Below are 23829 nucleotides of genomic sequence, written 5' to 3'. Positions count from 1 at the left end.
TAACTCTTCACGAATTTTGAAAGTGTTATTAATTTCGAGAGCACTAATATATTGCCTATATGAATGTAAATTTGGCAAATTACAAACTTAAGGACATTGTTTTAAAACATTCATGAAATGATAGTGATACAAGCCTATAAAATGTATCATCAAATAGCATATGGTTGTGTATTGATCTATGTGTGATGTGTTTATGAGACTAGTTTAATGTACAAGTGGTTCAAAATTGGTCTACTATTTTGTATTGATTAGTTTCAAAGAACCTTCACTAAGATAGTGATTTAATCGAAAGACATTATTATTTATACATACGATTGTCAGATTATTCTGTAACCTTTGGAAGTCTATTTTCTCAGTTTTGAAAATGGTGGAGAATTTAAAATTTGATCAGTTGCAAGACGGGGCCGTCTTAGAAGTCAAGATAAGACCCATCACTGTCTGGTTCCTGTAATACTCAGAAGTTATTCAAGTCTACTTGACACATTTTCATGTTTTTGATTGTTAATTACCATCTAAATGGTGTTTAAACACCCAAAAACTGTTTGAACACTTGCATTGATATTAAAAAACCTATTGACCAACACAAATACACAAATTAGTGGTAAAAGGTTGCAACTTTTGATCATTTCAATTTCAACTATATAAAGGTTTAGTAGGAATGGTTTGCTGTAGAAAATCATTTTCCTATTACTAAAATTCTCTGGTAAAACATACCATAATTCAAGTATGTTTGTCTAATTTTGTGCAAGAGTTAAAACAAACACTCTTCAAATTATCCTAAAGCATATTTGTCCAAAATTTTTGCACACAAGATTCTGGACAAATAAAGTCTAAAGGAAAGTGATTTTGAGTCACGATTTGAAGTCTTTTTTATAATATTTACTTTGTAACTTTTAGCCATTTTTCCTGTATTATCCTTAACATCTTCCACAAAATTTTTTTTTAGTAATATCACAAATAATTCTCGAGTAGATACAAAAAAATTACAACTCAACAATATTATAACTAGTCCACATGATAAAATTAACACCAATGTATAGTAAAACTAAATTCAAACCTCTAATGTGACGGCCCCACCTCCCCCTAAGGCGAACCAAAGGGTTTAGCGGACCGTCTGCCCAGCTCTCGCCGGGACTCACTCATTACTACATTCCTCAAGTAAATTACAAGGTACAACTCGAATAATACATCCAATTCTCCAAAAATTACATATCATAAGCGAAGCGGAAACTAGGTCTAAGCGTCGAATGTAGATATACATCCGATTCAATTCCAAATATTCATACAGGTCCAAAAGTACATAAACCAAAACCAAATCTAAACTATACAAGATGTACGCCATCCAGCCACACAAAGATCCAAATACAAGTTCTTCCTTTACTTCGATCCCTGTGGGGAGAAGAAGATAATAGGGGGTGAGCTAGAAGCTCAGTGAGTGACTAGTAAAATCAACAGTCAAGTATATTTCACAATAAAACATTGATATGATGTCATGATGCAGTAATCAAATGTTCATTTATTGCTCATGTGAGCCAGTGAAGTTCTTGTACTTAAATATCCAACGCTCGTTTAGATCAGGTAACCGAGAAACAGAAGTAAGGAGCCATTGTGCTCCAAAGAATGTGTAAACAGTAGTGGAGGCATTGGTTCTAAGCACAAGACTTTCCAGGATCTCATTGGAGCCAAATTATGTCATGGCACACACCCAAACCCAAATGATATGCAATGGAGTAATAAATGCAAGAATTAGTTCAAAAGTAACTTTGGAAATAGTTAAGGGATCACTCACCAACCACGACTCACGAACCTCATCCATCATTTATTATTGTCTTGCTCAAGTCTAAGCCCTAGATCACAAATGGAAATAAGGACTAAAACGATCAAAGCGGAAAAACAGTAAAGGAATGCATCGGGCGTGCGCGGAAATGAAAATGGTACAAAACGGTTTACACGATTTTGCCCATAACTGGAGCTGTGATTATCAGATCAAAATGTACTAGGCAGTGTCTCGAAGCTTAGACAAAGAGTTACAACTTTCATGAAGACACCTCAACCTAGTTTTCAGTGTATCCAAGTCAAATTTGCCAAATATAGAACTAGAACTCCAAAGGATAGTTTATCTTTCTCGTGAAAATTTGGCAGCATGCCCCTTGTGTTTACCTAATTTTCCAGCCATTTATGGCCTAATTATTTTTCCTCAGCCAATCCTAAAGTCATACATATCATAGATTCAAGTAAATAGCCGTTCCATAGGCTCATAACAACATAAGAAACAAAAATCAAAGTGATAACAAGTGTGGAAATGTAACCTAGCAAAAGACAGATTTGACGTGTGGTTGCGGAAAGAACACATCCGAGGCTACGCTTATCGGATTGAGGCATAACTTATACCATTTCGAAGCTAAGACACAGGGATACAATTTTCATGAAGATCACTTAGTCCAGTTTCCAATGCAACCTAGTCAAATTCCCAATTTACAGAACCAAAATCCAACTAGTCGGCTAATTAACCGCACTGTACTGGAATGGTCATATCTCAGGTTACCAAGGTCCGATTAAGGTGTTCTTGGAGGTGTTTAAAAGCTAAGATAGAATACTAAAACTTTCATGTTTTGTCAAAAGGCTAAATCCCAACGGATTATAGTGAATAAACACAACCAAATAGACTAAACTGTCCACGCGGAACTCTGGAATGTACCCTAGAACAGCAAGGGTATTTTCGTCTTTTCACAAGATACATAGCTCCGATTGAGATGAAATTTTGTAGGAACCTATAAAATACCATTCTCTACAACTTTCATGTTTTAGACCAAGCCTAATTTGGCCTCTAAATATGAGTTCCAAAACCGGGCAGAACTGAATTAGGAAATTCCAGAAATCTGAAATTTTTGGTTTCCAATGAAACTCTCTTCAATTCCTTGTTCCAAACTCTACCAAAGCCCCTTATATAATCTTATATATAACATCTATCAACCATACAACAAGTTTAGGCAGAAATTAATCAAACCCTAACTTGCTTAAATCATCCAAAATTCATCACAACAACTTGCATATCTTGTAATCAAGCCAAAACATGAACTATATAGCATCTTAAACCAAAATAAAAGAATCAAAGCCATAAATCAGACTTTATACCTCAAAAACAAAGCTTGAAAGAGTGATACTTCACCTCCTTTGGAATTTCTTAGTTCCCCAAGCCTCCCAACTCACAACCCGCACTTTAATCGGTTTAGAATTTTGATTCTTCACTTGGATGATGTAAATCAAGAAGAAAATGGTGCAACTCTTGCTCTCCCTTTCTCTCTCTCTATTCTCGGCCAAGGAGCAGAAAAAAATGAAGAAGAAAGGCTGCTCATGGTGTTAATTAAGGCAAGAGATTAGGATGAATCTTGACCACAAGCTTTGCCAACACTTGGCTCACCCTCCACCACAAAATTTTCTCTTTCTTCTCCTTGCATTTTGGCCACATATTTCGGTCAAGAGATAGCTATGAGGGGGAAGATATTTTGCTCAATTAGTAATGAGCTTGTATGGTAAGAAAGTAGTGGTCAAGTGGTGCGTTCAATCATTAGTGCGCGGTACCCGCCGGTTCGCGCCGTTTTTCTTAAAAACACACGTACTAGGATTTTCACTTCCTATTCACTAATCTTGTATCATTGCTTCTAATCACATATTATTTCTCACTTAAAAGTCATTTTTAATCACCAAATTTGATCCTTGCTTCGTACCGAAAATTCATCCGGCGAAAATCGCGAAAACCCTAATTTTGCTCCAATCTTGAAACCAAAAGTGAAACCCTACTTTCTAAGTTCATTGGCACTTATTGTGGGGTGATTGAGTAGTAGGGCCATTATAAAGTGATATTTGTCAAAGAAAAGGGAATTTTTAAGAAAAATATAAGGAATTTGCACGGCTTCTGGCCGGATTCTCCACAAAATACTATTCACCAGAAAATTTTCCCTTTTCTTCTGCCGCGGGGCGTCACATCTAATGTCATCGTTTTACCAATGCCTTATTGTCACTCTCATATCCATAATTTAGATACTTGGAATGATCATATGATTAACATAAATAGGGATAAAACAAAGATTTTTATTTTGGGATGCAAACACCAAATATATGAAAATACAAGCCTACTCTATTTTGGATCAAAATTTGACTAACTTTTTGAAGTAATACAAGCATTTGTAGTGAAGTACATTAGTTAGTGATTGTCAGGTTTGTGGTTCGAGTTTCAAACTCTCCGTTTCCAAAGTTTGAAGTCTCTAATTGAAAAACAATAGCTGTAAACCTCCAACTCTCGACTTTCTTTAAGTCCTTCTAAATTAGTAGGATAATAACAGTGCAACTTTGTATTACAAACCATCTTTTTAATGTAATTTAAATTGATTTTTGTGAAAAGGGAATATTTTTAATAAAGATTATCCAAGATTTTTTTATTGAAAAAAGATTCTCCAAGATTATAGCATAATAGTAAATATTAATCATTTCAAAATGTTCCAAGAAAATAAACTTTGAGCCAACAGTTGGATTCTATATGACCAAAATATTGAAGTGAAATTCATTTGGGTAAAATGCTAGAAAATTCGCTGTGATTTAATTCCCTAGGGTTTGCCAGATATTCAATTCAATTTTCTTTGATTTGAAAACCTACTCGATAACTCTTTGTGGTTTCCACTAAATTGAAAATTGGACGCCAAGCATCCGATCTAATGGTTGTATATGAAATACCAAATTTGTCCTTGTATAAATGAAATCCCTGTGGTTTGTTGAATATTCAATTTAACTCATTTTGCTTTGAAAAACTATACCATAACTCCATGTGATTTCGATTAAATTGAAAATTAAATGGAAAGCATTTCACGTATAGCAGGAGCTAATATTTACATTTCACCTACAATTGTTAGGTTGGATGCATTTCGTTCAATTTTCAATTTAGTCGAAACCACAAGAAACTATAGTGTAGATTTCCAAATCAAAACGTGTTAAATTGAATATTTAGCAAATCACAAGGTGTTTTTTGGTATTTTATCCAATTCATTTTTACTTCAACTTACGTCTTACCCCTTACTTTTTCTATTTATTACATTTTCCCCTTTCAAATATAATAGTTGATTTATTAAAATTATTAGAAAATTTACCTTATTTATTATCCATATTCTTAGTTCCTTAATGATTGCCTATAATTTCCACATTTCTTACTCACCTCATTACCTAATTATCTCATTAAAAAATCTATTCAAAAAACTCGCAATCGTTAAGAAAGGGCGACAAAGTACAAAAGTGAAAAGTTTTTGAGGAGGAAAGAATTATGAGGTTATGAAATTTTTTTTTGTTAAAATTGATGCTACAACAAAAAGGTTTCAAAAAGTTTTTGAGGGTGGCCGCCCTTCCTACCATCCTAAATCCATCCTTGAGCTAGAAATTCTACTTCTTTTTTTTTTTTTTTTACTCTCTCACCTCCATTTGTTAGATATAGAATTCGAACTTTAAACTTGACAGCGGAAAAGACTTTAATAGTCCTCCTGGGCGACTCCAATCATTTAGAAATTCTATTTCTAATTGTTGTTTACTAAAATTAATAACTAATTCGTTTGGTTGATCATTTTTTCAAAAACAAGTTTTTCAAATATAATGCTACAGTAATACACAATAATTCAAAAAACATCTCATCCATACAATATATCATATACTTCAAAAAAATTTTATAGTAAAAATTTTTCATATACACTGTTACAGTAAATTTTTTCAAAAATATCCTAAAAAACAGCTAATCCAAATGAAGCAATGATTAAATCCATCCATGATCTTATAACCCTCCAATAAAAAAAAATTCCATGATCTAATTCTTTAGAGTGGTCAAAGTGTATAGGGACAATCACAAAACCGAAAGAGAAGACAAAAAGGCAAAGGAGGGAATTCCAAAAAGCCAAAAAAAAATCAAACAAAACCCCCCAAAATCTGCCCCCAAATCCCTCTGCCGCCCAAATACCAAAGCGCTACACAGAGAAATACACCTTTGCGCCTCACACAAAACCAAAATACACCGCCAGTTTGGTAAGCCACGTCAACCCCATGCCCTTCATTCATTAACAAAAGCCCCTCCTGCTTTCTGCATAATTCTAGTACTCCCAGAACTGCTACGCCTCATTTCTCCACCAGGGCTTTCAAGGGTTTTAGTCTTTCATCAATTTTCCATCCTCTAATCCAAGAAAATGAGCTCAAAAGAAGGCTCAACCAAGGGCGGCAGGGGTAAGCCAAAAGCATCAAAATCCGTCTCCAGATCTCAAAAAGCCGGTCTCCAATTCCCCGTCGGTCGTATCGCCCGTTTCCTCAAGGCCGGGAAGTATGCTGATCGCGTCGGAGCCGGAGCACCTGTCTACCTCTCGGCCGTTCTCGAGTATCTTGCCGCTGAGGTATACAAAGAAACCCATAAAAATTCTGGGTTTTTATTTTTGTTGATTGTTCGTGGTGCATGATTGATTTTTTTTTTTTTTTTTTGGGTTTGATTGAATTTGTAGGTGTTGGAGTTGGCGGGGAATGCGGCGAGGGATAATAAGAAGAACAGGATAGTGCCTAGGCATATTCAGTTGGCGGTGAGGAATGATGAGGAGTTGAGCAAGCTGTTGGGGTCGGTTACTATTGCTAATGGAGGAGTTATGCCTAATATTCATCAAAACTTGCTGCCTAAGAAGGTTGGGAAAGGTGGGAAAGGGGACATTGGCTCTGCTTCTCAGGAGTTTTAGTTGAAGAGAAAATTGTAGGCGTTAATGTAATTTATTAGTTGTGTTCTTCTTTATGGATTGTGAATTTGGGCTTGTTTCTTGGAATGATTTGGTCCCCCTGAGAAATGAAATTATGAAATTTTCTCTGCATTAGTCTTTTAAGTGTTTGCTCTTGCTTTGCCTTTCATTTTTGATTAGCTTAATGGAGATGGATTCCGGAAGATTTCCTGCTTTGGACAGGTCCTGTAGGCAATGATGCCTGTATTGACTACAGATGTCTGCAAATAATAGCGACAGAAAGGAAGAATGAGTTTGATAAGGTCGTGCAACCAATCCATCGGATGGCAATTGGAGGGATCATGAATATGGAAGCATCTTTTCTGCAGTTTTCCACATGAATGCATTGTATTGTACTTGTTCAAATCTGCTATGCCAGGGATTATGAAAACATAATTTGCTTCAAATCTGTATTGAATATCTCATACTGCATGCTTGTACAAAAATTGCTATTGTAGTCGTCATTAAGCTTGTGAAATATAAAGTTCAGCAATCCATGTGCAAGTGCCATACCTAAAGAAATCCACGACTGTGTTGAGCTTCTGTAGGGTTTACTAGTCTTCTGTTTTACAGATCAGTAAGCACTTTATTCATCTTAATAGATGTTAGTCAGGAAGGGCGACTTTGCTTGTGTATTGGCTTGAGATCCAAAATGTCTACCACCGTTTGTTGTACCAAAGTCAGTCTCTATTGCATCAATGCAGAAACCAATCGACCTTCCCAAAGCCATGGCTTCTGCCACCCGTGATGTAGCTTTATGATGCCGTCTTAGTATCAAAAGTGTGTTAATTGCAGCCCACTTTATCTGTGAATTTGCCATGTCTGTGCTGTAGCCTAAGCGGCTCATTACTCTGTCCAACTGATTGACAAAACAGTGTTAGTGAACTATTTGGAGGCAGCAGCACATCCACCTTTAGCCTTGTTAAATAAGATGTATTACCTGATCAACATCCGAGTGAAGTAATTCTGAGTACCCAAACATGAGAAGCTCTGCTGCTAGTCCTCCAAGAATTACGCATAAAAATCTGTTTAAAGTCTGATAGAGGAGAACTTTTCATATCAGCCATTAAATGTAAGTCAGATTAGCTACTGATACTGTCTGTAATGTGTCCATATAAATACTAAGTCTAGAAGAAGTCTTGGAGAGCCACCTAGATAAATAAGAAGCTAATCCATAATAAACACAGACAGAACAATTATCCAGCATGTTCATGCCATAATTAAGGGTATAAGACTGTATGAACAGCCAGTAATGTGAGTAGTGATCTTATAGTTCCTTTACTCGTGTTCCCCTGATCTTATGCTGGCTTAATTTACGTCAGGAGACTGAGATAACCTTCTCCGAGTCAGCATTCATAAGAAACTTGAAGCATAGCTAACCTTTGAGGAGACAATGCCATCATATTCCTGAATGATGTTGAACTGTATTAGAGATCAATGATTTAATTCAAGTGACAACGATAATACATATCTGGACTATGTTGAATCTGCTAAATTATGTGGTTATGTGGCAACATTGAGTGAATACCAGACAATTGCCAGGCTGAAAGTATTTTAAGATTACTATGTGTTAGGTACAGAATTGGATGCCATTTAACACACATTCTTCTCAAAATGGTACTAGATGTTCAAGACTAGTAGGTCAAGCACATATGTGCTAAATGCCCTTGATATATTTCTGGGATGCTTTTATTTGGTAAGAACAAAAGCAATGTAAATCTTATTTAATCTGTAAAAGTTTCATCCATAAATCCACAAATTGGACATTTTATATTCTAATTTAAATGCATCCTGCTTTAGAGCTTCTAAGCCTTGAAATTGCTAGATTGACGTCTAGTAATGAGGTCCAAAATATGGGAAGCAAATTAAGGTCAACAACCCAAGAGGCGAAAGAATCAATATCTCAAGAGAGGATGACTTGGGTTGACTGAAATGGAGACCTTTCTGGACACGAATGTAAAACTGGTAATGGGCACCTGAGTTGAGAAGCAAGTGTTATGCACCAAAACTATTAGATGCCATGAACATTGCAAACCCTTTTTTTTTTTCGGAGTTAACATTGCAAACTAATGTAGAACCCATTAGAATTACAATCTTTCTTGTCGTCTGTTTCAGTATATTGAGTGCTAATTGAGATGATAAGGACATATGACATAAACAATGAGTTGGACTAGGTTATTTGGCGAAATAATCTTGTATACTTCTGAGCATATCATCATAGGTATAAAGTGGCCCCACAAAATGGTCACAAGGCGTTGTATCAACAGTTTCGAACTGAATAAAGTTAAAGTAAAAGCAATCTGACCTTGCTACTATGCTTCCTATTGGTAAAGTATGTTTCTGGCAGAGTTGTATTAGAAACCTGAAAAGATGCAATGCCAGAAATCAGTCAAGAATAACTGCTGTCTGAGGTAAAAATCAAAATCAAATGTGGAAAGTATAGAAACCAACAGAATGAAGCTACAAGTGCATTCTTTTTTAATTCACATGCTCAAAATTTTCTCAATGTACCATGCAGATTGATCAATGTCTGACTGGTACAAATTGTGCCATGCAAATGGTAAAGCCAAGGATTCTTTTGGATGCAGGTTTCACTTTTCACTAGAACAGGAGACAATTAAGTTTTTGAAGCCTAACAAAATGCCCTAAATGTCAAAATTTCCGGTTTCTCAGTCCAAGAAGCGACTGTTATAGCCTCTGTACGTGCTTACCCACGTAGCTTGTATCAAGAAGTATGGATCAAAGATGAAGATTGTGTACTTACTTCATGTAAAAACTCAAATCCAAGAAACTCAACTTTCCCTCCAGCTAAGTTGTCCTTTTCTAATTCTTCCATGCTTGGAACTCTATATCTTTTAGGTAAGATCCCGAGCAAGTAACCAACTACAAAATGGCCAGCTTCATGCTGCATGAGGTCAGTTTCTGAGATTTAAACAGGCAAAATATTTTCAACTACAATAGATAACAACAAAACTACAACATACTACAGCAAGGTTTGATTCTTTTTTTGCTTTGACCAATTGTACAAGAATGATGCATGCCAAAACAACAGTTATTAAATTGGTGTGTGCCATCATCAGGAAATAGAACATAGTCCAGTAAGAAAGGAATATTCAAGTAGTATCACGTCACATATCCAGTCTCATTTAGTGATCTCTAAACTTGTGAAGCATACAATCTTTCACAGTCCAAATGGTTCTTTGACATATAACATATTTAGAGGACACTGGCCAGAACAACATAACAAGCATAATTCTTCATTCTTCAAACTAATGTCCATGTAAATTCCATGTGTCATTGCTACAATATCAACCACATGAAGAAAAATGCGTGGTAATTTAGTGAAAAATCAAGGGATGAAACTTGGAAATTCTCAGATGAAAACATTGAAAAGTTTTAGCCAATTTATCAATCAGTGGAACTACTGAGAACATGAACACCTAAAAATTCAAAAGAACAGGAATGCATGAGATACAAGATGAAAAGTAATTCCTTGATGTCAGTTCTCAATGCAGACTGCAGATGGTGATGCTGCAACTGGTTATATTTGAAGCATTCTAGGACCAGGTCATATGATTATATGTTAGTGTTCTGCTGGAAGTTAAAGTTTTTGGGATTCCATCTTCAATCCAGTATTGTCCAATCCATTTTAAATAGATGACTCCTAAAAAGGGGCAAAAGATTTAAACAACAAAAAATAGTAGAGTTGAAGCTTAGAATCCTACTTATCTTGTTGACATGGAAGATAAAGTATTCATAGGGGAGGTATTAGCCTTAAACACAGAGATGCGCCTGCTTTGAGATGGTAAAGGAATTTTTTGAACCTAGATACTTAGATATACGCATATAAATGCTGCAATCACTCAACATCTTTCTAGAGAAGACTCAGCTTAACTTAGCAACTTTATTTTCTCCAATATCTCTTATGTTGTCCCTGTGGGACAAGCGTATCAGTAAAGGAAATTCCTTGGTATTTGACCCTGTTGCCATTATGAGATAGGAAAGCTGATGAATCTTACCTGCAGGCACATTACACGATCATCTGACAGAGAACCATAACAGTCACCATTAGTCAGGCTATCTTGTCCTAAAAATGCTCCTGCCAAAAAGATATTGGATTCAGCAACTAAGAACATATGGCTGAAACTGACAATAAGCTGAAGATATTCAAATCTAATATGTGCTGAAGAACATGTAAATCGTGTAAAAAGAGAGCATCCAACTCTATTTACATCCTAAAAGTTACCATAACTGCCATTTTCTTAATCAGCATAATTGTGCGGTACTCTCCAAAATAGTAAGGCATGTACATCCTCCTGAGAAAAGAGATGAGTTCCTATAAACTATGAAAGATTTGTGGCCTGCTAAACTTACAAGCATCATTGGACAATAAATATCAGCTTTTCTAGTGCAACACAGGTAAAAATCATATATTTCTTGAGTAGAAAGCTAACAATGGAAAAGTGCATAGCAAAACAGTTAGAATTGGCACACAGATCATCATTCTGAAAGTGCCTTCAAGTTTGCAATTTGTGTCAGAAACATGGAAACATAAAAAAGGGAGGAAAAATGCATATGAGTGGCATGTACATTACAAGGCACTGACATCATTTGGACACTAAGCAGTAATCAGGTTCAGCAATAACCAGCCTATATCTCCCACCAATCACTTCCCCATTTCTTAACTGCATGTTTTATTTGAAACAATTATTAATTCTATTCATAGCTGGGCTAATGACCCAAATGAGCCTCCTTGCTGCAGGGTAACCAAACCTGTTTGTCTCATGCATACTGGTCACTGTGTAACCTAAGTGCAACAGCGGATGAGATTATCCATCCAGCACTGCACCTTGAGTGCCTCCCTTAGCTACGTATCTATTTAATACCCCTTCTGGAATTACAAAATTCTATCCTTCCATGTTTTCAATAAGATTAGACAATTCACATGCAAACTCACATAGAAAATGTCTTCTAACATGACTAGTAGGTCAAAGGATAGTATATCATGAATAGAAAAAGAAAAACAGGATGACATATCACAGGATTCTGTTATCATTGCATTTCTTTCAGGGGAACAAAGTATGGTGGTATCTTAAAGCAGCACCATATCAATCTCAAAATGATTTGGGTGGATGCCAATTCAGATTAAAGGCCATTATATGGTCCCCAGGGATCCCCGTGTTAGGCAGTAAGTTGGTGAATATCCTGAAAGAGAACAGAGCAAAGCATGACTACTAATTAGTTGTCCATGTTGTCACCTTGAACATGCCATCAGAAGTAGGTATGCCACAATTTAAACAAAGTATAGCACGTGGATTAATGGTAGATTTCCTTAAATGTGCCAACAAACTTGAAAAGCTTATAAACGTGGGACACAAAATAAAAGCTTTCCATACATTCTCCTATTAAGGTTACAATTTCTGAAACATGATAGAGCAAATAAGAAACATGGCAATGCAAAATCGAGGAAGAAAATTAATCTGGCAGCTTTTTTATGAGTACAATAAAACTTACCTACCTTTTCCTCCAATGCAAACTGCCTGCAGCACTTGACTAAATGCAGAATGGAATCAACAGATGAGTGAAGAGACATTTTATCAGCATCATTCAGCTCTAGTTCATCCACGACTGAGATTCTTTTTGGCACCTACACATACCAAAATATGCACTTTCGATAGTCGGAACAATCCTCAACAAAATATGGGGGAATTTTCTACTTTGCATACAGAGACATTACCAGCCTTAATTCCCATCTTCGCCCTATTTGGCAGAACATATATCAAGTGTTTGGACCCTAACATGCTAATTTTTTCGCTTCATACTTCACAATACAGACTGCAATAGCTTTCTTATAACCTACAAAAAGACTTGAATGACATGATTCTTTCAAGCTAGTTTTACAAATTATTGAGCATCAGATATGGTCTAATGGAGGAGGGTTTTTTTGTTCTTTTTTCTATGTCTTAACACCAAATTTCAATACTTACAATCAGCATTTCTCCTGTCCTCATTCAATCTCAATCAGCATTTCCCGCCAAAACAGAATTTCTTCGAAAACCCAATAATTCTTCCCTTTCTTTACAGGACAAGTACAGACACATAATTAATCCCAAGAACAAAAAAAGCTTCATCGAAGAACATCAAAATATTTTCAAAAATTAGATGGTATATATTATTACCAATTTGACTGCGCCAAAGCCGCGTAGTCCATCAGGCTTCCCCTGCAACTGCTTTGCTAAAGACAACGCAGCCTTGAAATTCCCCTTCTCCAGCTCTCTATCCACTCTCTTCAGTCCTCTCCGACGTCGTATGGCCTCGTCTTCTTTGTTTCTCAATATCCCCCATACCCTTAGGGTTCCAGCTGGCGCGCAAATCTCTTTAGACAAAATATTCATCAATTCAGGAATTTTACGAATGATTAAAGTTCAAGTTTTGTTGCAAAAAGATAACGGCTATGCGGAGAATACGACGTCGCCTGGACCCATTGCATTTTATCCTCTTCGACTTTTTTGTGGCTGAAAATAAAAGCCTTTTTGCATAATTATGTAAATGCATTTTTTTGAGTATAAATACATTATAAGAATAGATTAATTATAGATTAGAAGCTAATTATTCTATGCAGTGTTAGGTGAAATTTTCAGTTGTTTGGATGGCTAGTGTGGTATATGGCAATGGTGGGCATAGAGGGATGTTATCCTTTCACTATTCCTGTTCATATTCCAGGTTTGGATTGCAGAATTCTAGGACAGTGAATTGCTTATCTGAGGATACAGGTGGTGCAGTAAGATTAAGGTGGCAAGTACTGGAGCAAGTGGATGAGGAGCTAAGCAAGGGGGATGAGAGGGCTGCATTGTCCTTGGTCAAGAATTTACAAGGCAAACCTGGTGGTCTCCGGTGTTTCGATGCTGCCCGGCAGGTTTAATTGCTCAAACTCAATACTATCTTCGTTTTCTTTTGTTTGAATTTAAACTGTGTTTAATTTGACTGGCTAGTTAGTTGAATTCTTAGACACTTGATTTTGGATGACTATAGATTGTTTGTGGTTTGTCTGGAGAGTCACTGCTTGACTTATCGCTCTTTTCCCAGAGGAAAAGGAGCTTTCTCTTGCATTTTTGGTGCATTGGTTGATGAACTTTTAAGGTTAACTTGTGGTAATGTTGGAATGGACATTCTTTGTGCGTCGGATTACATCATTGCTACATTTTCATAGTAATGATGATTGTTCTTTTTCTTGTATATACTTGGTTTGCTTGATTTTAAGTAGGGCTATCTCGTATATATTTGTATGTACTCAAAGTTGTGTAACGTTGATGGATATTTGGCAATGTGTCTGAAGTCCTTGAGTAGATTTTGTGCAGGTACCTCAGAGGCTCTATACCTTGGATGAGCTAAAGTTGAATGGGATTGAAACTGCATCCCTACTTTCACCAGTGGATGCAACGCTAGGCTCTATAGAAAGGAATCTGCAGGTTGCTGCTCTTTTAGGAGGAGTTGCAGCATGGAACGTGTTTGATTTAAGCCCACAACAACTCCTATTTTTCTCACTAGGATTGTTGTTTTTCTGGACACTAGATGGTGTAAGTTCTGAGAAAACTAGTTAAGTTGTTTGAGCCACCTGTTCTGTACTATCAAAGGATTTTGCGTCTTGTGCATGATATTCAATAGATTGCTTCCTGGCCTTGAGACATTACTGTTGCTTCTATCTGCATGTGTAACTACTAGGGTCAATACTTCTTTATCTTTCTCCCTTTCCTTTTATTTGTACATTACTAGGCTGAGCAAGTTTAGGTATATCATAAATCAAATGTCACCAGCTTTGTTCCCTTTGATGTAATGAACAGTTAAATGGATTCATTTTTCTTTTGCATGAAATGAAACATATGAATGATGCTAATCCTCTGCCTTTCCAAGTTGTGTGAAACTATATAATTGGAGCCACAAATTTGACTTTGATCCAGTTTTTGATGCTAAAAGCATATGCTTTCCCATGAATAGAAATCCTGATGCAGGGGTAAAATGGGATTAAGAAATTCCCTTTTTATAAGATCATCTGTTTGTATCGTGCCTACTGTCTAGCAGTAACATTCAGTGAAATTAAGGCTATGATAGCTCACCACATCCAAATATTCTCTTGAAGCTTAACAAGTTATTTCGAACATTGGTGAAATGCTGATTGAAACTACTGAACTTGACTTTGCTATCATACATCTTTTTACTTTGAAATTAAATATACTCAGGTCTCATTCAATGGAGGAGTCAGTGGCTTGCTTCTTGATACCATTGGTCACACCTTCAGCCAAAAGTATCATAGCAGGGTTATTCAAGTGAGAGCTCTCTCTCTCTCTCTCTCTCTCACACACACACACACACACACACACACACACAAGAAACTTGTTTTTGTTTTTTTTTTTTTTGATTTGTCTGGCCATCATTATTGTCAAGAAACATTCTTGTTTTTGTTTTTTAATTTGTCTAGCAATCGTTATTGTCAAGAAACATTCAGGCATAGAGATTCTTTACTTCTTTATTCGACCACCTAGCATTTGTATTCCAGTTGCCGTTAAAAATCATTATTTATCTTTAGGAATATCTTTCTTTATTTTTTCCTTTGTTGTGTCTCCGTAATTGATCTTGTAACAAGTAGCTTGTTGCCGAAATGTGATATAGCATGAAGCTGGGCATTTCTTGACTGCCTACCTGCTAGGAATTCTCCCAAGGGGGTACACACTGACCAGCTTGGATGCTTTGAATAAGGAAGGATCACTCAATGTTCAAGCAGGAACTGCATTTGTGGATTTCGAGTTTAATGAAGAAGTAAGTTTTCTCCTAATCTGGTCATAGATCTCAGAAGATGCACTCCTGGACATAGAACTGAAATTGTATATCTTGGATTTCCAGTAGAGTTGTACTCTACAGGTTAAATTCTTATAGAGTAATTGTGTTCCGGAAGTAATTGTATATTATCTGCTAAATTGTAATGAAATACCTTTTTGGCTTTTGCATGCTTGTTTTGAACAGTTTAACACGAGCTCCATTACTTTCTCATACAGGTAAATTCAGGAAAATTATCAGCCACGGTAAGCCCCCTTAGCTGATATGACACATAGAATTTCAAATGACATCCTCCAGGCATAACGTTTCTCATGTCATGCTGTTCTCAGATGCTGAACAGGTTTTCATGTATTGCCCTTGCTGGTGTTGCAACAGAATATCTTCTCTTTGGTTATGCTGAGGGAGGTCTTGCTGATATTGACAAGGTTTGCTTTATTAATCTGCTTCTTCAGTTTTCCCACTAAATATTACACTTAAATACAAGCTGTAGGGAGCTGACTATTGCTGTAAATTGATTAACTTTCCAGAAAAATGAAGATAAAGTAAGAGAACATTGTAGGCAGCTTTTAAGTCAGAATTTTTGTGGAAGAACATATTATTGACTTCATGCAATAATTACCTTTCCTTTTGAAAAGTGTAGATGTGGCAAAAGGCTAATAGGAATGATATAACCTCATGCTATGTCATAATTTTCAGTAACATGACGGTGAATGTCAAGGACTTGGTCACTTCCAAGCAATTAAGTTAATGCACTGAATCATTAGAACTATTTCCCCACTGTCATTATGAATGCACTTCTTCGAGATGAGTCGTAATATTTTGCTTTTCATAGTGATGATCTCTGTGGTATATTTTTGATTTAATCTAATAACCTATAGAGCTTTCTTGGTGCATGTCAACGGGAGAATTCATTTTCAAACCTTTTGTTCCTTTCCTTTTCAATTCAGGTAATTAAATCACAGGTATGCATTCTCTCATCATGCTGTATTTACAAATTGAAATAAGTCTCTTTTAGTCTTTTTTTTTAAAAATAAAAACAAGGGCCATTAGTGAATATCTCACTTAATGAGGCTGTTCTTTTGGCTTTGAATTTTGAGCATGTCAACTTAACTAGTATCTCTGAATTCAATTGTCTGATTAATATCAGCAACATCAAGATAAATGCTTGAGGCGCGGGTTTATGGTTTTAATACAGTGTTGAATGAGTTGGTACTCGTAGTCACCTGTTTGACTTGTTTATCACTTCGTGATTGATGTATTAACCAGTAAGTCAGGATGAGGATTCCTATTGATATCCCTATTTCAACATTAAAGCTTAACCAGTAAGTCAGGATGAGGATTCCTATTGATATCCCTGTGTCAACATTAAGGCTATGTTTACTTTGTAAGCGGTAAAGGAAGCCCCTCAGTTTTTATAAGACTTTGCATCTCTTCTTGTGCTAAAGGTAGAAAGCATAGAGACAATCATCTCTTGATATTTCTATCATTGCGAGGAAAAAGGAATTAGAACAAGGATGTTAACATTCTCGTTCCCTCCCATGGATTGTAAGCAAAATGTAATGCCTGACATTTGCATAACATTGGATCAAATCCTGAAAAACTGACAGTTCTTTTTAGCTGAAGTCTGGTCTTGCTGTTGGTCTTTGGAACTAATTCTAAGATTAATGATGATTCAGTTACATGGTTGATGAGATCATTCTTTTTGCAGTTGGACTTGCTATTGAAAAGCTTGGGATTTACACAGAAGAAAGCTGACTCTCAAGTCAGATGGGCTGTACTAAATACTGTCCTAATTCTGCGTCGCCATGAAGACGCAAGATCAAAACTCGCACAGGCTATGTCTGAGGGAAAATCCGTAGGAGGTTGCATTAACATCATAGAAGAGACCATAGATGATGACGATATCTAGTTTATGTCAATAATCTGACCGCCCCTTCAATCAATCTCCCTAAACTTGTAATTTTTCCTTCCCCTTTGTACAAACTGTTCTTGAAATTTTTATGACAAGGACCAATTTTGTGTTTTGAGGTCGCCCTTTTTCTGTTGCTTTCCCATTGATATGTCCATGAAGTAAATCAGTCACCTAAAGGTCTAGGATTAGGCATAGTGTACTTTCTTTTTTCCTGAAACGATAGTGGATATTATTAATGACAAAAGTATAATACACTTAATGAGCAAGAGCTCAAAATGAGCTATACAAAAGTGTACTAAGACACTGAGGATCTAAGAATTCCTTATCAAAAGCTATGTTTTGAGCAAGTTTGCTCAATCTTTTACTTAGTCTATTCTGTTCAACATTTGGACGATCAAATGAGTAATTCCTAAATATTGAGCTGAAGTTCTTGATGTCCTCCAGGTGTGCAGCAATTTTGATGTTGCATGAGGATGGTTTTTTTTTTATTAGGTTTAGGATTTGAAGACAGGATATGTGGACTTTAACACTCTACCATCCTTGTCCCTCAGGGCCAATTTAATGGCCTAAAGGTTGTCTAGAATCATAGAACCAGTTCTTCTTTCCCTTAGTTTCCATGCTGCCTGCAACTGGTTTTGGTCGTTTTCAGTAGATATCCCAATCCCCATGTTTTGACCTTTCTTGTGTTGTTCTACTTCCACGCATATTTTCAGTGTACTTCTTCTTCTGCATACCTTTGCTCTTGTTCATTGGCTACTTCAGTTTCTGAAATGCTCATCTATATTGAGCTTGTCTATACTCCTCTCAGTCATTCACTGCTTTTCGTATTATTTGCATAGGGTGTCTATCTTTGTCTTTGAACTTCCTTTCATTTCTTACCTTCCATATCTACCACGGTATGTCCACTGTCAAAGCAATGTGTTTCTTGCCATTCTTCCTTCTCCTTGCTTCTAGCAGTCTTATCCACTAGCTGTTGAAGTTTCCTATATGTTCATATAATCCATCCCATTGGAGGGCGACCATTTTCCATATATCTGTTGCTTTTCTACAATGAAAGAAAAGGTGTTCCAATGTCTTAGCTTCCTCACCACAGTTCTTGTAAATTAGTTCTCCTTTTCCAGTCCTTTTGAAAATTGTTTCTCTAACTGGCAGTGCTTGATTTAGGCATTTTCAGATGAACAATTTCTGTTTGTGCTTGATTTTCATTTTTCATAACTGTTTCCATGCCCGTTCTTTCTCTCTCGTAAGGCTTGTCTCTCCCTCATTGTTGGCCTTTTTTTGCTGTTGTTTTTCCTCGATTGTCATTGCTTCATATGCAGTTCTAACTATATACTGTCTTGTGCTGCTGTGACTCCAAAAGTAAATGTTTGGCCTTCCTGCTAGGCTTATAGGTATTTAAAGTATTTTACAGTCCTAAAAATGAGTGTTGTATGACATCTAAAGTTTGAGATCAGTTCTTCCACTTTGTCAAACTTGTAATCATGAGCCTTCGGTGAAGTTAATTTTCCACCCCTTCAATCCTGTATCCATGCATCATCCCAGATTCTTGTGCTTCTCCCATTTTCATTTTTCTTTCTAACACCCTTATTTACCTCTTCTCTTGCTCCCATTATACTTTGCCATATCCAAGGTGCATTATTCTTCACCTTGCAATTTAGTATTGAATCCTTGGGATGGTACTTTGTTTTCATGAATTTAGTTACCAGAAAATTTGGGCATGTAAGTAACCTCCATACCTATTTACCAAGCAGTGCCTTACTGAATTTTCGAAGATCTCTGAATTCTAGTCCACCATTATCCTTCACAACTGTGAGCTTTTTCCAGGAGCACCAATGAGTTTTTCCTTTTCCATTCTCTTCCCTTCACCAAAAATTCATCATTCCATTTATTTCTTTGCACAATTTTACTGGAAACTTGAAATTTGACATTGCGTACATTGGCATTGCCATAGTGATAGCTTTTAAGAGGATCTCTTTTCCTACTTCACTTAGCATTTTTATTCCTCCAACTGTTCACAGTTCTCTAGTAGTTCTCTTTGATGAACCCAGACACCTGTTCCTTAGTTCTTGTAATTACTACGGGCAATCCTAATTACTTCCCGTGCTTCACCACTTGTATGTTGCCCAATCCTCTGCAGATTTCTCTTTGCTTTTCCTTATCCATGTTCTTGCTGAAGATCACTAATGATTTGTCCAAATTGATCATATGACCTGAGCCTTGTTCATACATCTTCAAAATTCTCATTACTTCTTTTGCTTGGTTGGTCTCTAACTTGCAAAAAAAAAATCAGTGAGTGATTAGCAAAGAAAAGATGATGATTGAGGGTCCATTCCTGCTTAATTTCATTCCAATCAGTTGTTTGTTCTTCTTTGCTTGAGCCAATAGATTTGAGTAGCCTTCAAAGACTAGGAGGAATAAGTAAGGTGATAATGGTTCATCTTGCCTGAAACCCCCAGTGGGAATGACGCATCCTTTTGGTTCTCCATTTATGTTAAAAGAGTAAGGCCTTATTTGATATCACAATTGAGTACTTAAATTTAATGAATTCAGATCTTAACATGTTTAAACTCGTTTACTAACCAAATATTGAACATCTGAATTAATTATGTAGTACTGAATTTTTTAGCCAAAACTTGCTCTATAAAATAAGTGATGAGTTATTCACTTATCAGTTAATGTGATATACATTTAAATATATCAGATTTAGTACTTAACAATCAATATCTTAATGAACTCAAATTTCAGATTACAATTTTCAAATTTCAATTTTATCAAACGTACCTTAAGAAGTTGTTGAGATGCAAGCCGTAATCCAGTTAATCCATTTATCACAAAAACCCATCTTTGCCATGATTGCTTCCAAGAAACTCCATTCCACCCTGTCATAAGCCTTTGACATATCTAGTTTCAAAACCATGAAACCTCGAGATCCTTGCCTTTTGTTTTTGAGATAGTGCATGTACTTATGAGACAAAATAACATTATCCAAAATTTGTTTTTCAGGTGCAAAGGCTGCCTGATTTTTGTGAATGCAATTATCTAAGACATTTTGAGTCTGTTTGCAAGTATTTTAGAAATAATCTTGTAGAAAACATTGCAAAGGCTTATTGGCTGAAACTGTTTGACCCTTATGGGGCTTTCTATCGTAGGGATCAAGGTGATAATGGTGTGATTGACAACTCTCAACATGATACCAGAGTGAAAGAAGCTTATAATGGCTTTGATGATTTTAGTTTTAACAATGTGCCAAAAATTTTGAAAAAACATTGGTGTCATCCCATCAAGGCCAGGTGATTTGTCATTCCATCAATGCTTCTTTGATTTCTTTCTCATCTATATGTTTGGTGAGGTTAGTGTTTATCTGGTTTGTGATGGTATGTGGTATTCTTTCAAGAATCACATCCAAGTGACCCACTCCCTTACTGCTGAACAGAGTTTTGAAGTAGTTTCCCACATTCTCACCTATTTCCTTATTTGTGTTAGCCCATGATTTGTCCTCCCTTTGGATTCTCTGCAGTTTATTTCTCCTTTTTCTATCCTTTACATTGGAATGGAAGAAGTGTGTGTTCTTATCACCCTTCTTCAACCATTGGATCCTTGATTTCTGGAAATAGAAAAGTTGTTCCTCATGTAAGCTTCTTTTAATTGAATTTTCAGTTCCTATATCCTATCTTTTTTTTCCTGGCAATCAAACTTTTTGATGTCCTCTAGCTATTTTTTGATTCTTTCTATCCTTTGCCTAGCATTTTCTTGGAAATTATTTTGCCACTTTAGAAGAGCCACTTTGCAATTTGCTACTTTTCTTGTTACTCTGTACATGTTTGACCCCTCCTGATCTTCTTTCCAAGCACTTTTGATTACCTGCTCAATGCCTTCCTTTTTTAACCATCTTTTGTCAAACAGAATTCTTTTTTTCCTCTTTTTAGGTTGGGGAGTGGAGTCCAGAAAAATCATACTATGATCTAAGCCAAGATTCTCTATATGCTTCACTCTAGCTCTATCAAACATTTGGCTCCGGGCACTGTTTCCAAAAGCTCTATCCAACCTTTGTTTGATCTCTCCTTCAGTAGACCAATGATTACTCCAGGTCCAGGGATTACCATCAAAGCCTAGATCAATGAGCTCATTCCTTTCTATGAAACCATTAAACTCTCTAAAACTTCCTTCTTCCCTTCTTCTTCCACCCCATTCTTCCTCATTTGAAGTGATGTCATTAAAGTCCACTGCAATCATCCATCTAGTATAGGCTATCTTTTTACTTTTTTTCATAAAAAGGTTGTCTATTTTCAGTCTCACAGAAAAAATCAGATTTGGGGAGAGGAGGTTGCAAGCCTCCTTCAACTGAGGAATTGTCAAGGGGCTCCCTACTCCTTGACAATTCCACACAAATAACCTCATTTGTTCTTTGGAGACCAGCCTATGCTTGTCTCCATCCCCTCTCCTACAATTGTATAGTTTTCTTGAACTGTCTCCACTCTGACCTTTTTATCTATCATGTCTACCACCTTTGCATCAACCATATCTTCATCCACTAACTGGAACTTCCCTTTGCCTAAGTTTTCCAAGTATTCACACTGTTCTGTATTTCTCTCAATGGTTGTTTAATGATGGTTGGTGATTTCAATTGCTTTCTGGTCCTTCTTGTGGGTTTTTGATTACTCTTCGCCCCTTGGGCCTCCAACTTTCCATCCACTTGCATTTCCTCACCCTCTATTACCTTGCTTTTTTGTTTCAAATTCCTTTTTATGCATTCTTGAACTCCTCTAAACATTGCTTTCCCATAGCATTTGTTCTTTGTTCATCTTTTCCTCTTTGGTCTAGTCTGTACATATTGGCCTCTTCGTCATTTGTTTTTCCTTTGTCCATCTTGACATTTCTTCATGTATGCTTGAGGAACATCTTTTTGGAGCTCTGTTTCTATCTCGTTTTTGCTAGTTTGTCCTACCTTTGTCAGCTCCTTTCCGCTTGATTTTTGAATCAATTCCCCATCTTTGAATCCTCATCTTTGTTTGTTTGGGGAAACATGTGAGATACCTTGTTCTCTCAATTCTTTTGGAGTGATTCTTTACCACTGCCTGCTCTAACCATGGACCGAATTGGTTTTCCAGTTGACTTTTTTTTTCACTAGCACTATTTCCTTGTAGTTCTTTCACTATGTCTTATTCTTCCACATTTATAACAGAAGTCAAGACATCTCTCATACTTAAAATTTATCCATTTCACCTTCCCTTAATGGCTAAGAAATATTCACCATTACCAGTAATTTGATATGCCTATCTTCCTTTCCTCCTCCCTGAGATATTTTGACCTCTTTAGTTTCCTGAAAAACTGATGCTAACTTCTTTCTCACTTTCTTAGATATTCATACTACTTTTTTTTTTTTATCTGAAAAAGTTAGAAAAATTTAGCTAAAATGAGTACTACAAATTCAAGACTAGATCTGTTAGGTGATATGCTTCGAAATACTTGTCCAGGCTGAAGTCAAGATAAAGTGGAGCAAAAATGGAGGAATACTTAGCTGGTTTATTACACCCTCTTTCCGCCAATCAGGACTGGAGTTGGTAGAATCTTTGTCTTTGCCTTTAAGAGCGCTATTTATTGAGTTAGGACTATCGTACTTCAATGTATTTAATTTGGATATGTTTGGGTTTTAGAGTTGTTTATTGCTTTGGAAGTTTGTTTGATTTTCACATAGGAGCTTCAAACTCCTGAAGCAAGGAGACAAGGCACAGTTTTCAAAAGAGAGAAAATTTTGAAACTTGCACGAGAGAGAGAGAGAGAGAGAGAGATCTCCTATGAAATTAGGCATAGTGTACTTACTAATTTATTTATTTATGTTTAGAAGTGGATAAAGAAGCCTCTTTGATGGTTTTTGTCATTTGTGAGATGATTAATCAGTAAACCATTTGTATTAACTTGTGTGCAAACTATACTGTTAGGTTTATGTAATAAACTGTATATTTTGTACATAAGTCTCCACAAGTGTTCTTGTTTTGTGATTAACTAAAGGGTAGAAGTTAATATTATAAACTACTAACATCCCGTTTGAAACTGTAGTGTGTTTACACAAAAAAAAAAAAAAAAACCCTTTTGAGTGCTGGGGGGGTGGGGGTTTGGTAATGTAACGCCAAATCAGCCTAAATCATAAGTGTTTTTTTATAAGTCACCGTAATGCCAAACCAGACCTAAATCACAAATACTAATACTATTATTGTAATTGGTGCCAAGCACTTGACACTTTTATTATACTTCACTTATCAGATTCAAATTCACTGTTGCAGATAATTATTGACACAGACCCAC

At 36.2% G+C, this 23829-nt stretch overlaps 3 protein-coding genes across 7 annotated transcripts; 2 read left to right on the top strand and 1 right to left on the bottom strand.

Annotated features, from left to right (window-relative positions):
- Window positions 1–5999: 5999 nt before the first annotated feature.
- Window positions 6000–6875, top strand: LOC113732740 (histone H2AX-like). Its single transcript, XM_027258680.2, has 2 exons — window positions 6000–6416; window positions 6522–6875. Exons 1-2 carry the CDS (start codon window positions 6216–6218, stop codon window positions 6744–6746), a joined length of 426 nt encoding a protein of 141 aa, XP_027114481.1. The 5' UTR covers window positions 6000–6215; the 3' UTR covers window positions 6747–6875.
- A 207-nt stretch (window positions 6876–7082) lies between these two features.
- Window positions 7083–13177, bottom strand: LOC113732737 (uncharacterized). Of its 2 annotated transcripts, none has more exons than XM_027258677.2 (8): window positions 12962–13177; window positions 12297–12429; window positions 10802–10881; window positions 9547–9687; window positions 9088–9144; window positions 8163–8189; window positions 7723–7818; window positions 7083–7641 (listed from the first exon to the last, which is right to left on the bottom strand). In XM_027258677.2, the coding sequence occupies exons 1-8, from the start codon at window positions 13175–13177 to the stop codon at window positions 7378–7380; spliced, it is 1014 nt and encodes a 337-aa protein (XP_027114478.1). In that variant the 3' UTR covers window positions 7083–7377. The 2 variants fall into 2 exon arrangements, with proteins under 2 accessions (XP_027114478.1, XP_071936878.1); XM_072080777.1 differs by lacking the exon at window positions 12962–13177 and adding an exon at window positions 12770–12781.
- Window positions 13178–13431: 254 nt separating this feature from the next.
- On the top strand, window positions 13432–17638 carry LOC113732738 (uncharacterized). Of its 4 annotated transcripts, none has more exons than XM_072080773.1 (8): window positions 13432–13698; window positions 14141–14359; window positions 15020–15106; window positions 15450–15596; window positions 15833–15859; window positions 15944–16039; window positions 16562–16576; window positions 17323–17638. In XM_072080773.1, the coding sequence occupies exons 1-8, from the start codon at window positions 13432–13434 to the stop codon at window positions 17521–17523; spliced, it is 1059 nt and encodes a 352-aa protein (XP_071936874.1). In that variant the 3' UTR covers window positions 17524–17638. The 4 variants fall into 4 exon arrangements, with proteins under 4 accessions (XP_071936874.1, XP_071936873.1, XP_071936872.1 ...); XM_072080772.1 differs by lacking the exon at window positions 16562–16576 and adding an exon at window positions 16493–16561; XM_072080771.1 differs by having other exon boundaries at window positions 16493–16576.
- Window positions 17639–23829: the final 6191 nt, after the last annotated feature.

The sequence above is a fragment of the Coffea arabica genome, chromosome 2e, assembly GCF_036785885.1.
Source record: "Coffea arabica cultivar ET-39 chromosome 2e, Coffea Arabica ET-39 HiFi, whole genome shotgun sequence".
Lineage (NCBI taxonomy): Eukaryota > Viridiplantae > Streptophyta > Magnoliopsida > Gentianales > Rubiaceae > Coffea > Coffea arabica.
Note: the sequence above shows the minus strand (reverse complement) of the source record. Positions and strands in the feature narration are given on the sequence as shown.